This window comes from Cottoperca gobio, chromosome 7 (genome assembly GCF_900634415.1).
Source record: "Cottoperca gobio chromosome 7, fCotGob3.1, whole genome shotgun sequence".
In the NCBI taxonomy this organism is placed as follows: Eukaryota; Metazoa; Chordata; class Actinopteri; order Perciformes; family Bovichtidae; genus Cottoperca; species Cottoperca gobio.
Window position 1 is genome coordinate 12,308,756 of NC_041361.1, and position 16,021 is coordinate 12,324,776.

At 41.1% G+C, this 16,021-nt stretch overlaps 1 protein-coding gene and 1 long non-coding RNA gene across 4 annotated transcripts in view; one reads left to right on the top strand and one right to left on the bottom strand.

Moving 5' to 3' along the window:
• The window catches only part of noc2l (NOC2-like nucleolar associated transcriptional repressor), a 19,158-nt gene continuing 3,137 nt past the window's right edge, over nucleotides 1–16,021 (bottom strand). For all 3 annotated transcript variants that reach the window (XM_029435035.1, XM_029435033.1, XM_029435036.1), the window contains exons 6-18: nucleotides 15,884–15,962; nucleotides 15,520–15,630; nucleotides 15,311–15,424; nucleotides 14,937–15,125; nucleotides 14,229–14,368; nucleotides 12,391–12,502; nucleotides 10,103–10,216; nucleotides 8,353–8,454; nucleotides 7,818–7,961; nucleotides 3,941–4,054; nucleotides 3,566–3,695; nucleotides 1,801–1,890; nucleotides 1–285 (exon numbers count right to left, since the gene is read on the bottom strand). In XM_029435035.1, coding sequence (XP_029290895.1) covers nucleotides 164–285; nucleotides 1,801–1,890; nucleotides 3,566–3,695; nucleotides 3,941–4,054; nucleotides 7,818–7,961; nucleotides 8,353–8,454; nucleotides 10,103–10,216; nucleotides 12,391–12,502; nucleotides 14,229–14,368; nucleotides 14,937–15,125; nucleotides 15,311–15,424; nucleotides 15,520–15,630; nucleotides 15,884–15,962 — 1,561 coding nt within the window. In that variant the 3' untranslated portion in view covers nucleotides 1–163. The remainder of the gene's footprint in view (nucleotides 286–1,800; nucleotides 1,891–3,565; nucleotides 3,696–3,940; nucleotides 4,055–7,817; nucleotides 7,962–8,352; nucleotides 8,455–10,102; nucleotides 10,217–12,390; nucleotides 12,503–14,228; nucleotides 14,369–14,936; nucleotides 15,126–15,310; nucleotides 15,425–15,519; nucleotides 15,631–15,883; nucleotides 15,963–16,021) is intronic.
• LOC115010475 (uncharacterized) lies at nucleotides 2,796–5,486 on the top strand. The gene is made up of 3 exons (XR_003832475.1): nucleotides 2,796–3,257; nucleotides 3,480–3,719; nucleotides 4,153–5,486. It is a non-coding gene; the product is annotated as an uncharacterized LOC115010475 (long non-coding RNA).

Sequence of the window (16,021 nt, forward strand, 5' to 3'; positions counted from 1 at the left end):
TTAAGGAAACAATCTGGATTCTTTAATATTTTAGTACATGTTTGTACTGTACAGGTGAAGTAATACAACATTCAAAAGCAAGGAAAATGGCAAAAAGTACAATATTATTCTAAATATAGATGGTTGTTAAGGTGGAGAGCTTAAGTGTGCGCATCCATGAACCTCAGTCATCATCAGACAGCTCCAGGTCCTCCACCAGATCCTCGTCTCCCTCTGCCAGCTTTATCAGAGCAGCGGAGGACATTGGCTCAGGAACAGTGGCGGCCCCTTCGTCGTCGTCATCATCTAGAAAACAGACAGCAAGCACTTTAACTTCACCTTCAGCGACATGGTGAATGTATGAAACCCGGCAGGTATCAAGAGGTAGACAAAAAATGTGCACATAAAATGTCCTTTTATATAAAATAGTTTAAGTGGTTATTAATGTACAGAATTTTCAACAATTATAGCTTAAGGAATAAGGTAATTGAGGTCGTTTTTGAGGGAAGTTGGTCTTAAAGCAAAACTTTATGCCGTACCGTAGTATAACTTATGAAATCATTTTTAACTTTAAAAATGTATATTTTATGACATACTATACAATAACTTTATTACATTCTTTGACACTTTTTATGACATACGATACTATACGAATTTCTGAAGTATATCCAGAAAAGATGAGTTCAAAGTCTCCTGAGACGCATATTATTTGTACATCATTGATAGGATGCATTATAAACCGATTGTATCATCAGAAAATCCAAACAGTTCCCTATTCATTTTCCTAATTTCCCCTCAGGTGTCACACACGTGCACATTACAATAGACAGACTTTTCAATAAATAATATAACAGCTATAAATCTTTCATATGATATTTTGAAATGTATAAGCAATATAACATCTCATGTTTACTTTAAATACAGCTTAAACACAAATGATGTGTATAAAATGTGCCTGACACTTCCTCCTTGCCTCACGGTCGGCCATGCTTGCTGACAAAGGGGGTGGGGCTCTACAGCAATCTACTTTAGATGATGTGGCGCACTGTGATTGGCTTATAGATGGAAAGGAGAGGGGATCTGAAAGAAGGTAATCTAAAAGTAAGGCCTCAATTGGTATTCAAATGTCTTAGTTGAATCTGTCAAAAGACTTAAAATTAAAAATGCTTAGACATAGGAAGTATGATTTTATAAATAGTTTTTTTTCTGAATTTGGAATTGAAAATCTCAAAATATTGCAAACATCTATTTTTAAAATAATATACCAAATGCCTCTCGCATCAATGTCACTCAGATCACGATAGACGAACAAACACTCATATTGAGGTTGTTTTTTCTTATATTTTGGATATTGTCCAAAATATGTGGTCTTAAATTTCAGTGTCATTAAATGACATTTACAGATTGCTTCTGTTCTGTTAACTTGTACATGAATAAGTAATTAGAGGTTAGGAATGTATGTGTAAAGGTTATTCAAATACAAAAATGTAGGGCTGCAACTGGTGATTTAATCCATTTTCATTTTCGGTTAATCTGTCGATATTTTTTTATTTTAAGTCTATAAAATATTAAAGTGATTCTTTTGTCCGATCAAACAATCGAAAACCAAAAGACATTCAGTTTACAATAATATAAAACTAAGAAAAGCAACAGATCTTCAGATTGAGAATCTGAAATCAGGGAATATTTATATTTATGCTGATGATGTAATACTGTCTTTTGAACACCAACTTAATAAATACACAGCAAGTGGCACCTTTAAAAACTTTGTAGACCACAAATGTGAAGCCAGCAGGCTTTATATATTTATATTGTACCAACCTGAGTCTCCACCCTCGTCATCGCTCATGTCAGACAGATCAAGATCATCATCATCATCATCATCTGACCCACGGAGGCACTTCTTCTTCCCTGAGGGGAGACAGTGAAAAACGTTCCGTTAAATTTTGTCTACTGTTACTTTCTTTAGACATTCCTAAGTTAGCGTTGGTGCATCGCTGACGTCTGAGGACTTTGGAGACACCTATATGTGGGCCAGGCATCAGAGGCAGCTGGAAGTGTCTATTTTCTCCTGAGATGGAACTGAGAGTCGATTACAGACGCCGCTGCTGCTGCACAAACACCCATGACAGTTTACTACCGGCAATTTCAGACATCTTGTGCTCAAGGCCTAAATATAGCAAATGGAGATAGCAGGCAGGTTCCACGGCTACGAGGATGATGGGAGAGTCAGTGTGAGTTTGTGTGTGCCGGAGAGAAGTTGGGAGTTTGTATGAATTTGTGTTGTGGTATACTCTGGGTGCAGTGTGTGTGTTGTCTAGCCAAAGGGACAACTGGGGTCCACAGGCTTTGAAGTTGAGGTGTGATGAGAGGCTGGGGGCGTGGAAGAGAGAGAAGCAAAACAGAGCTACTTCCTCTGTCTGCTACACTGTGAACACACACACACACACAGTTATACAATAAATGCACACACAAAAAACAATATCTATTAAAACTTCAGATACTTCCCTTGCTTTCTAAATTTAATATTAAAATGATACTCTCACTCTTTGTTGCTCACATGGTGCTAGCAGACTTCAGTAATACCGTAGCGGTTGCCCCCAAATGACCCGCCACACACACACACACACACACACACACACACAAGCCCAAAAGCTTTTGGCTCTTTAAGACTGGACGACAAGGTGGTGGGTGTGTGTTTGCGTGCTATCATTGAGATGTGTGTGTGTGTCTTTGTGTGTGCACGTGTTGTGAGGACATGCGGGGGCAGCTGTATGAAGCCCGAAAGCCAGAAACAGAGAGCAAGACAGCTAGAACTGAAAGAGGGAAAGAAGGAGAGAGGAGTGGGAGCGGCCACCTCTGGCTGTTCCACTGGGCTGGTTTGAATTAGGAACCCCCGCTGGGATCCAAGCCTGTACTTCCTGTCGGGGGGTTTCAGCTCGTGTGTGAGTGCGAGGGGTGGAGGAAAGTGGAACGAAAGGGAGGGAGGGGTGGGCAGAGAGTGAGAGGCGGAGGCCCGTCACTTGCCGGCAGCTGCCCGTCCGTTTGTGGGGACTCTCCCTACAATGAAGTCCAGGTGCATAAAAAAATACATATTTGCCGCCTACTTCTTTCCTCTGTGACCTTGCTGAGGGCTATATTCTGCTTGGAGCGTGTCCGAGTGTAAAGCTGTAAAAGCAAGGTTGCAGCTGCCTGTGACCTGTGGACGACCCCTAGAGGACGAGACACACTGCAGCTAAAGAAAGATCAGGCCGAAGGAGAGAGTGCCAAGCTATCTGGTGAGATGAGATTTCTCGAGTTTGATATTATATTTAATTTCCAGTTCCTCAGAAACGGCCTCTGTGGATGTTTTAATAACTCTGAGTCTTGTGGTAACTGCTTTGCAGGTGATCTGCTTCTCTAGCCAAATCTGTAAGATAGTGGCTGTTGCTGAAACAGATAACAGCCTAGAAATCAGATTGAACTGTCATCACCTATTTAACTTTGCTTTTGCACGGCAGAACACCAGGCTGTAACAGAACACAGCCCCCTAGAGGCCAAGACATCACAGCCAATCTTAATGCGAGTGACTATGTGGGACTCCTACCTTTGATTTTGAGATGTCCGTCATCTTTGTCTGATTCGCTGTCAGACTGATTCGTGAACTCCTTCTTGTCCTCCACCTTCTTATCCTGAAGCTTCCTACGTTTGATGTTAGGGAGCTCCAGATCCTCCATCTGCACAGAACACAAAGCAGCAGGGTAAATACACAATCCTGCTTTCATTGCGTTAATGATGACCAGAAATAATAATCCTTCTGCCGGTAAAATGTTCCACTACATAGCATGACTGATGATGATTTATGTAAGAGAGCAACTCTTGTGGGTAACAGTGACATTCATAAAGTAAAAGCCAGAAGTGAATTCATGATGACTGAGTAGGATGATGCAATGATTGTTGTTGTTTTGGCTTGGATAGTTACCCCGTCTTTGCCAGAGATCTCCAGCTGGATCTCCTTCACCCTCAGCTTCTTCCACTGGCTGTAGTACCTAGTGAGGGGAGTGCCCTCCTCCTTCATCTGCTTCTCCCAGGCCGCCTGACAGAGGACATGCGGATTAAAATGATAGTTGAAGAATGTACACACACAGATTTATTTAACTGACATGAATATCACATGTGGTGGTTATTTTGCAGAATTTGCAAGAGCAAACGCAGCATCTGAAGTGATCTTCTACATGTGGCTTTCCACTGCAATGAATTGACCAGGAGAACGAGATGGACAGACGAGACAGTGACGAGAGTCAGAAGATGTGGAACAGACAGATTGAAGGTGCCTGAAAGGGGAGACCAGCAGATCTTCTCCGGCCCCTAAAGGTCTTTGTGGATGATATTGATTAGGCCCAATCACATTATCTGACCAACAAATCCAATAGAGCAAACAGACCGTGGGCTCCCGTGCCCGGTAGCTTAACACATTTACCACAATTTGCCGTGCGGCTACTAAGATGGGTGACAAGCGGGCACAAAAATAAAAAAATAAAAAAAGACAGGACTAGAAAAGCTTCTTGAATTCAGCCTCGAGTCAGACAAACAAAACATTTGCAACAACAGGCAGCAGAGAAGGACAAGAGACGTCAGAGTGCGACCTGGATGGAGGCAGGGCATCATTAATTAGGCTAGCTCTCAGTTTGGGTGACATGTCAGCGGGGGGCTGGTGGCCAGAGGGGGGCCATGGCCTTTTCCACAGCAGCAGCAAGGCTGTCCTCTCTCCTCCGCCCGCGGTGACACCTACCGCTGCCACGATGCCAGAGAGTGGATGCCATGGCGACAGCCTCCGCTGAGCAGAGAGCTGTGGCGACAGGAGCTGGCGCTGCCGTGGTGCCGTGCTGTCTGTCTGTTGTACTTTGTTAACACACACACACACACACACACACACACAAAACACGCACTTTTCCATGTGTGTACGCAGACACATTTCTCATCAGCTAAATTACACACAGACCATCCTCTTTAATTTCATCCTTAAACGCTCTGAAATATTTATCAGCAGTACATGTCAAGACTCTTAGCAGCAGCGAAGCCACATTAAAGCATGTTTGTGTGGACAGGTAGCATACAGAGGGAGTAAGTCAACACAGAAAACACACTAATGGCTGCTCATTAAGGGAGAGGCGCCTCTGGTTCAAAAGCCCATAAGAGCTTCCAATAACCACAGGGTCATTCTTAACCAGGCTAAGAGTTTATGCAGGGAAGTGGCCTCCATTATCAGCCGCTGACTGTCGGGCTCGACAGGCAGGACTGCAGCCTCTGGTTCAACTGCACAAGAGCCCAAAACAGATAAGTTATCTTTGCCGTGCAAACACACGGCTTTCTTTTTCAGGATTCTTGAAAACATTCAGATAAGACACCACCTACGAGTTAGTGTTGAGTAAAAGCAGAAAGTGAATCAGATGTGACTAATCTGAAACATGGAAATAAAAAATGTACATCCTGTATTGTGTAAGAGTTATATTTAGAGAAACATTGAGTCAAACACTGATTATTAAAGACTTCCAAGTCAAGTGGATTGAGCTGGTTGATTGTTTACTGTTGTTGATTATCGTAAAGATCCATCAGACCCACCACAGCAGCCGGCACTGTCGCACCAGAAGTTGGCAAAGTGACAACCAGGATTAATGGACTAACGGCCTAATTAACTTCCATTTAGGGTTGTAACAGTACGAGATGTTCAGGACGAAAACTGTCTCAGAAAATATCACGGTTCCACAATATTGCACTATAATTATTATTAGTTACAATTATCCTTAAAGGAATGACAGAACTATTAGCATCAGCAGCACTATAGTATGTTGAATTAACTACAACATGAATAATGTCCTATGATTATTAAAAATGAACATACTTTAGATGAGTGACAGCGCAGACTGCTCCTGTCTGTACCTGTAACTCACAGACGCTCAGTGCTGTCGGTGTGTTTCAATACTGTAGATAAAAAACTGAACCATCGTCTTATAATTCTGTTAGTGTGGAAACATTTTGTTATATTTACTATCTCAACTGAGGTCTCAACTGTAAATAAGATAAGTGAATCTATACTTTTTGGAGTAGAGAGTGATTTACTCAAGGACTATGTCACATTCTCTCTATCTCTATGATTTACTTATTGTTAGAGCGTATTTGCATATCTCCAAAAGCCTTTGAGAAGGACTGTGAGCCTAACTCACTACATGTTGTCTTAGGTGCCATGAGTTTGTTATGGCAAACAAATATAAAAAGAAAAGTGCTTGGAAGTTGGAAGTGTAATGAAGGTGCTCTTAAAAAAAGAAGAAAGGTCAACGGCAAAAGTTAAAAGCCTTTAATCAGATGGTGAAAACACCCTGAAGATGGCCGTTTGTGCCGTTACGCAGCTCCATTCATGCACAAACATTGTGTGTTTTTAGAATTTCACCACGAAATAGCCATCCGATTAAATGCTTTTAAACTTTTTCCAGAAGAGTGCCTTGGACCTTTCTTTTGTGTAAACAAATATGAAACTCATTTCATTTGGTATGGTTGTAGCAAGAACACTTGTTTTACTGATGTGGGAGTCAGACTGTGCACCAACAAATGACACGTGATAAGAGAGTGGGTGTGTTGAGGTTCTTTAATAAGAAGACTCAAATATTTGTCAGAATTTGGAGCCCTGTACCTCAAGGGTAAAAATACCCTCCATCGCTGTGTATATGTATTTTATTTTACTACTAATGTTCTCTAGTCCTATGATCTATTTTAGTTTGTTCACTCTGTATTTGTAAAGATAATTGTGGCTGAGCAGCCCAAATGCATGTCAAATGATGGACTGAGTGTTTTTTTATATTAAAAATCCTAAAATTAAAGAATTTCTTTAAGAAATAGGTAAAAAATAAATGAATCGGGAATTAAATATATAAATTCTAAGTATTTAATTAGAAAACAAATGTTCTGACTTCTTTAACTACAATAGGAAAAATAAAATGCAGTCACATGAGCAAATGAGTCCTGCAGGTGCTGTAATATTTCAACAGGCTTTTGATGCGTGTGATTTTATCTGTGCACACCGCCTCTTCAGGTAGATCACTTTTGAGGTAACACGAGCTGAAACACACCAGGTAAACTAAAGTCCTTCAAATGCATGTGGTACGAGAGCTAATGAGGTGAACTAATAAAACAGCTTGTAGCAAATGATAATGAAATGACTTGTCCCAGTGTAATTAAACGGTTGCTCTCAATAAGTAGAAAGAGCAATAAAACCGATTGTCATACATGACGAAGGTGAATCGTAAAATATATTGTTGCATGACCCAATAATTATTACTCACGAGGGCGATAATTTAACTTTAACTGATCTTATAATTTTACTGCATTATGACCCACAATGGATATTAATAAATCTTGAGCTAACAATACACAATTGACTCCATAATCACAAAACAGATGAATCCATACGGGTTTAACAAGTCGACCTTTGATAATAACTCCGTGATGCTGTCTGCGTTCATCTATAAATGACTGATCCGTGTCGGATTCCTTTTCCTTTTTTGTTTAAAGTGATAAACAAAAAGTAATTAGTCATCAGATAATGTGAAGTCAGCTATCCATTTATAACATCAACCAATTTTTTTAATTACATTTTGACTTCTATAATTGTGTTTTGATGGAAGAGCACCTGCCTGAATTAAAGAAAAGTTCATAAAAACATATTAGGACACAGAAGAGCCAAACTGACAACAAATACAAATCGATGAAAGAGGTATATAATAAGGACAAGACACTCATTCCCTGACATCCCTCCCTCAGTCTTTCAATCACACACACACACACACACACACTTACACACTTACCACAGCGGTGGCATCGGCCACTCCGAAGGCGGCCTTCTGTCTCCGTCCTGTGATGTGGCTGCTGTTCTCCTGTACCTTTTCCAGCAGCTGGCGCACTGGCTTGCAGTAATTGGCCACTTTGCATTCCTTCAGGAACGCTTTCAGCTGCAGGGACATAGAGGGGGAGTATGAGAAAGGAGGAGCCCATGTATATAAAAAAAAATCCAGTTTGCCCATACACCGTATGGGCAAAAGATGATTTTTTTTTCTTTTCTTCCAGGCACAGCCGATGAGGGTTTGTGGTTGTTTCCCCTAGGGGGAGCAGATCCAGCCTGGCAGATCCTGAATCATCTATTCAGACAGGTTTTAAACTTGGGGAATGATGTTCAGTGTCACTACTTCCTTATTAGTTTAGACTGAATCAATGCCATTCTGTAACACCTGTGTGTGAGAGTGCAAGTGTGAGTTTGAGTGTGTGTGAGTATATAAAGACATTTCATTTCCCGGAATGAGCTCACTCGGGCCCACTCCAGGATCAGTGTAAAGGTTGTGTTACCTGAATGACGGTGGGCAGGGCGAGCTCTGGGAAGCCGATGGAGCTGGCCTGAGTGTGGAAGTATTCCAGTATCAGGTCATACAGCTGGTCAATCAACCCATCCTAAAAGGCAACACAACAGCAAGATTGGCAACCAATTTTCATCCTTCAGGCGTGTGAAAACATGCATCTTTGATGTGCAGCTAAACTCAGTGCAAAATCACAAAACAGATCTGAGATCCACATTACCATTTCACTTGAAAAGATTCATGATCGACAGCCTAGCCCAGTTCAGACCTCTAAATCTCTACGCACATCTCTGATTTGTTCGTTGTTCCATTTTGGGCTGGTTCTTCCGGTTAGAGAAGCAATCAGAGCTGATTAGACGTGATTAAAAATAGGAATGCATCTTCATACAAAAGGTAGTTTGCTACCGAACTGCATTAAAGAAAATCAGTAGTAGAAAAAAGGAGATAAGCGTGGATGAGATCGTCACATCTGTACAAGTTGTTGTAAGTCCACGTACACAAATAACTCTTAAATCAACATATTTCTTTGATCAATGAGGAAAGCGTTGAGTGCTCCTTGCCGTCACTACCACGAGGTTGATGTCAACTGAAAAAGGCGTTAATGGGCCGGTTACGTCACTTGCTATTGATTAGTCAGGCCAAGCCAAAACAAAATAACTCCTTCCCAACCAGAAATCAGCTAACATGATGTCAGACTGAATGAATGAAGTGAAATTAAATGGCACTTATGTCGGATTATTAGGCTAAATTTAGCCTAGCCGTCATGCAATCCATCACCTGAACCAGGTTAGCTCAGGCTTATAAACAGGAGAGATTCAGAGTACTCTGCAGATCATGCACGAGGACACATGCATAGTCAACATGCTGCACAAAGAAAAAACAACCGTTTCAAATATGTGCATTGTAGCATCAGCAGGTTATAGCTAGCCAATGAAACTAGTGCAGCACAATCTGAGGAAAATATGTAACACTGTTGAATATTGCAACGGTATTACTTACATAAAAATACATTAAAGTGTGCTTGGTTTTGTCTTTCTGCTGCTTTTAGTTTTCTGCTGTAATACAACAAGTTACTTGTTGTATTAAGAAAAAATAAAAGGAAATTATTTCCAACATTTTTTGTTGAACAAATTGAACTGAACACAATCGGCACCAATACAAAAACTCATCATAATTACATTTGAAATGCAGTTTTGTACCGATACTCTCAACTAACTCAAAGAATCATTGCAATATCGCAAGTTGACATCGCAATGACGATAAAAACATAAATTGCAGCACTAATCTACAGTCTTAGACATAGTTGCCCGTCTTTGGGAAAACAAATTAAATATTTTCTAGCCTATGTGGACTAATGAGTGTTCAGGTTTAGACGGATCAGTGCCCGTTAAGTCAGGTCCGCTGTGATTCTACAAGGCAGGGGTTCGTGGCAGCTGCCCAGGTGAAAACAGCCCTAGCGAGCGGAGTGCAGGGGATAATCCCAAAGGGCCGTGCTGCAATCCTCTTGGCTGCAGGACTGAGCGTGGTGACAGAGGGCCAGTTTTAGAGCCCTGACAAGGGGCTTTCAGCGCTGCCCTCAATCCCCTTATGTACACACGCAGGATAACACGCAGTGTAAGGGAGCAAAGTGAAAAATAACATTAACTAAGACTTGAACCACTCATCTGCTCAATGCAAGAAAGATCAGGAACACACACGAGCAGTGTCCCACCAAATACTCCTCCCAAGTAAGTAAAACTTACCTTATAGGCTTTCTCTATTAGGTTGACCTTGCTAAGCTTCAGGATGACTGCAAAGTTGATGGGTTTTTTGCTCATTCGCCCTGGTTTCTTGTTGAAGTCCACCTGTTGGATGATCTATAAAGAAAAGGCATGATTTAGCAATGTTGAACTGAAATGCTCAGAAATGCTAAATTGTATTGGTACTAGAGTGCAATGTATACCATCTTCACAGATCAGAATAGTGCATAAGATAGTACACAATTAAAACATGTGGCATGATAACCTTGGATTATTATTATGGTTTCCCATCATTCTTTTGGTATACATTTTAAAAAGGAAGTAGTTTTTCTCATCATCGACATCTTATTTCAATCATCCATTCAAGACACCCCCCAAACTGAGGGAATCTATAAAACGAATTCAAGCTTTACTTTATGAGGATCCCATTAGCTATTCTTCCAGGGGTCCACACACGCACCACACACACACACACACACACATCAGCCTTTTAACATTAATTAAGCCAAACACAAACTTATAAATAATAAACAATTCCTCAAGAATAGCACACTTCATACAAATATGTAGTAATTCATAATAAACATAAATCCTTGTCTGAATAACTTTAACTTGTATAATTATCCATCCTGCACTTTTTAATTCCAAGACAATAGGGTATTAAAATAAGATTCTCTTCCAAGGGGGACTTCTGCTTTCACCCTCAAGCTGATAGCCATCAAAAGTCAGTACGTAATAAGCAATGTCACTAATTAACTAGTTTTTATTAGAACTTTGATATTGCTCCTGATCCTAGCTTTTATACATACAAACAAACTACATGCGTCTTCTTTTTCCCTGGATACTGTACTTTTTAAAGAGGTCAATATAAAAAGGAAGCCAAGTGAACAACCACAGTTAATATAACATCAGCTATATGTTGATGGGGTCCTTCAATTATGATAATTATCATTGTTCAGTTACTTTTACGTACTGCAGTGCAACTGAGATGACACATTTCTATCTTAGTCTGTGAAAGTACATTCTAGCCAACGTGTGGGCTATTTGTCTACAAGCTTTAGCTTTCACATCTGCCCACAATGCATAGTATTTGTGTATCAAGCTATTTCTGACTCCCTGTATCTCTGTGCATTTCTGTGTGTGTGTGTGTGTGTGTGTGTGTGTGTGTGTGTGTGTGTGTGTGTGTGTGTGTGTGTGTGTGTGTGTGTGTGTGTGTGTGTGTGTGTGTGTGTGTGGTCGTTACTGTGCTCAGAGTGCGAAGCAGAGCAACGCTCCTGGCCGGTGCTGTCTGTACAAACATAGGATGTGGTGGCGGTCTGCGGGGGAGCCAGAGGGAAGTGGGAAGGCATGGGCCAACCCTGGTGCATGTGCGCACACACACACACACACACACACACACACACAGCTAGTGAAGCAGGAAGCTCCAAATCCTACACCCCCCTCGGAGATGCGAGAACACACACAGGCACAGACACACTGGAGGAAGGGGCTGCTTCTGCTGCTCTAATTAAAACAGTAGCCGTGTGCCTTTAACAAGGGGAACAGTAAAGAAGAAAAAACACAGGAAATATCGTGCGTCACAAATAAACACGGTTTGCTGCTAGGGGGTTAGGGGAGGGGGCTCCGAGTGTGTACGGGGAAAAAGAGGTAGAGTGGGCCATAAGCAGAGAGGATGTGGTCTGCACAGCATGTTAGGACCAGAGTGTAAACCACAACCGAGCCTTTATCGCTTTGGTCAAACTGCTGCATGCACACGCACACACACTGACCAATCCCAGCGGGCCGAGCTAGTTGCTGTCGCCAGCACACCGCTCTCCTCCGGCACACCCCAACTACACCGCCCCATGGCATGCATAAACACTTGCACACAAAAGTCACACAGACCGCACAATCACATGCTCGAACACCTGACCCAGAGAAAATGTTGTCAGTTGGTGACTTGTGATTGGTCTGATAACAAAAGGTGTCTCCCACTCGCGCACACACACACACACACACCGATGTGTTTCCTCCAGGGCTCCTTCAGTTGTAGCCGTTGAGACCAAAATGCATTTCATACGCCACTGATGTTTTCCACAGCAAACCACCGACGGAACATTTCATCACATTTACCTTTTCATTGTTTCCGTTTGTGACAAAGACAACTGCATAATTTAAAACTCCCACTTTCAGTTTAGTTTACTGGTGGGAGAAACAATTCAAACTTGTGGCAACTTGAACCAAACTGCACTGATCCTGTCAGGTCCACAATTATGCACTGTGACTGCTGGTTATTGGACGTGAAGCCTTACCTCCAAGAGGAAAGGCAGCACGGGTACAAATGTGTTGGTCCTGCTGGACAGCAGGGTGAGGTCTTTGCAACAGTGCATCCTCAGAGGGTAGTACCGTGATGTGGGCACTAGTCTGTGCAGAGAGAAAACAGTGGTCAATGTCTCCACCTGCTGTTTGCGAAGTATAAAGTGAAATGGTGGTTACACACAAACAAGTGATATATGGTTATAGTGCATATAAAGTTAATGTAAGGACGCAGCTACGGTTTCACTGCCACAATTTGAGGAGATAACATAACAAGATGTAAGATTTTGAGGTGATGACGCCTCTTCTTTTTGAATTCAGAGATAACGATAGGTGTAACTAGTTATAGCTTTGTCTAGTAGTGTTATATATATTTTAATGTATTTATGCATACAACTCACATTATTAGCTATCGAAGAGTACTAGATGTAGGATATTTCACAGTAGAACAATACATTTAAATTATTTCTGACAGACGAATAACATCATGATTACACTACGTCGTTGATTTATTTTTATTATGTATAGTTTTAGGAGCTGAGAGAGCTAGGGATAATGCATTTCATTGCATTTCATTTCATTGCATTTCAATGCACAATTATACTTTTTAATGTATATGACAATAAACTAGAACTGATTTATATTACCATAAGCCCTTCTTACCGCTTTATCTACTATACGTCATGGATCTTTTGTGCATCGTCATGTTAACCAAATTACTCAATATTGACAAATCCGTCAGTCTTTAACATTATTCACCCTCCATGCCTGGAGTTTCAGCACCACTGCAGTCCTCTGTGCATAATTTTCATTATTTATCACTTTTTGCCAGCAGTCAATCTGCCACTCAAACAGTCACAGCAGGAGAGCCTTTGTTTTCCACTCTGCTCTGTTCATTTGCTGCTGTGAGCTTCATGTTGATGTGTGAAGCTTCTGTTGATAGTAAGTGGATGTTCAGAACAAAACAAAAGGCAGGTGTTGAAGGCGGCGTGTTACTTCAGGTACTGGTGGACCAATGAAATACAAGTCAGGAAGGCCGGTGTGATTAAGATCCATTTAAGGTTCATCAGATTTGTTTTTGGCCCTTTTTGTGGAGAACAGACTAAATAGATTGTCACACAACGAATATCTGAATAATCAGTTCTGTCTAAAAAGTATTGCTTTCTATTTTGACAAGTGCTGAGATTTAGTTTAAAGCTAAAACTAGTTGATTACTAATCCATTAGTTGATTGACAGAAAATGAATCTAACTATTTTTATAATCAATTAATTGTCTTTTCATTTTTAAAGCGAAAATGTCCAAAATGTGAATGTTGCAGCTTCTCAAATGTGAGGATTTGCTGCGTTGCCTCGTCTTACATTACATTACATTACATTACCAAATCATTTTTGGACACAATTGAATAGATCACAATTAAAGATTAATTGATTGTGTAGATAATTGTTAGTTGCAGGCCTGCTTTTTTATTTATTTATTTATCTTTTTATAACTCAAACACAACAGAAATCATAAGCTGCAAAAGCCTTGCAAACAGGGCACAGAATTAGCACCATTTACCAGCCAAATGCTTGTCAAATAGAGGCTAGTAGATTTGCATCCCAGTGGACAAAAAAGTTAATTTTGCACCGTGCTTGCAAACCAATTAAAAATGAATATAAAAGTTATTAACATTAATTACAATAAATACAGAGCTCTTGACCGGAAATTGCTACAACAGATAACCAACTGCTTCATTTTAGACACTATAATGAATTATTCACTCAGAGTAGTAAAAGTAGCTTTGAGAACCTCAGCTCAACTTTAACTAATAACAGTGCATATAAATATACTCACTTCACGGTGCCGATTATGACTTGGCAGAGTGGGTAGATGAGCGGCTGGAGTACATCACTGGGATGCAAGATGCTGAGGACCCGACACCAGAGGGACAGACAGTGGATATACTGCCAGTTATACACCGACTGGTACGTTTCCTACAGGACACACACAGGGAGGTTAGTCAGTGTCTTATTAGAGGTGCTTAATAATGAGCCTCCATAAGAACTGAAGTGCGTCTCTCTTCTTTGTAACGTCTTGTGCAACAGTCAAGCAAAAACGTCCGGCTGGTGTGAACATACAACATACCAGAAAGAAGCTTTGTGCTCCTTTTAAATAGTGGCCAAGTCAATACATTATATGTTTGAATCAATTTAAAATGAGAATATTTCCGTAACCTCATAAAAACAGCAAGGACCCCGGCGTCCTCGACATTACCGTCTTCCAGAGGCAGTAGAAGGCTCTCTTTTACAGCTAAAGTGAAGGTACTGATATGATATTAAACTCTCCACAAAGATGACCTGTCCTCCCAAAAATGGGTCTATGGCAGGGATCGGTGGAGTGGAAGACATTAAATCCCTTATCATAAAATGACAAAACAGTCTTCCAATACCTTCATCCCCGTCATATACGAGAGCATTTCAAATATGTCTTTGCATGTCTCAGTGCGTCTCTTTAAAGCTTTCAAAAGCACAAAAGCAGACCATCTCCCTGAGCAAAAAACACCTTTTTCTTCATGGTCATGGCGTTCCTGAGGTGGATGGCCAGCTGTCGGATGTAGATGAAGGCGTGCTGGTAGGTGACTTGTGTGTCCAGGGAGTACATCTCTGTTAGAGTTCGCTGCATGAAGTTGATCATGGGCAGCACATTGGGAGATGTGAACTTACAGTTTTGTACGTAGGAAATGTACATTTGCTGCAAAAAGAAAGAAAAACATCATAAGCAGGAAACTACCAACGCGTTGTTCAAGCTCGGTGTGGTTTTAAACTTTTGGAATTAACTTTTACTCTCTTTTTGACAGTCCTTCAAGAAACTACTCAGCAAATTCTCGACCACTTAACATCCAAGTCTATTCCTGTATCACTCTGCATTTAGCTCACCTTGAGAATAGGGTTAAGATACGTTTCCTGCTTGTGTCTGCAGATTTTGTTGAGGGCCAGGAAGGCGAGAACCCGACTCGTCTCCTCCCCGGTGCTCCACTGCTTCATCAGTTGCTGCACACAAAGACATGAGATGGCTTTTAAGCAAAAAAGCTTCTCGAGCATTTTCTAGGACATTCCACGCCATGCTATGATAACTTGTGTCTGACCTTAATTAGGTGACGACACTGTTTGGGTAGACAAAGGTAATAAGGTGTAAGCTGGTTGGCGTGTCGCAGGACAGCGCTGATGACTGTGGCCTCTGTCAGACAGGATAACAGCTACAGGTGGAGAGACAAAAGAGATGCAAGAGGAAAACAGGAGGTTAATACAGAAGGCGTAGAAGGACAATATCATGGCACTGTACAGCTCTGTTATAAATGTATTGTTCTCTGTCAAAGAAAAAACACATCTTTATGCACTTTATCTACTGCATCTCATCCTGACTACCTCACAAGAATGCAAGAGGCAGAACTCAAAGGGAGAAAATATTAGACAGACAGATGAGACGCTTGAAGCGACAGCTAAACAAACCTGAACTACTCCACCGAGATACATCTTGATGTCGACCTGATTCTTCTGCCACTTTGGACTAGACGATGGGAGCACTAGCCTGAGAACAAAACAAAGAAAACAGAGTTAGGATTGAATCATCTTTCCACAGCTCCTTAA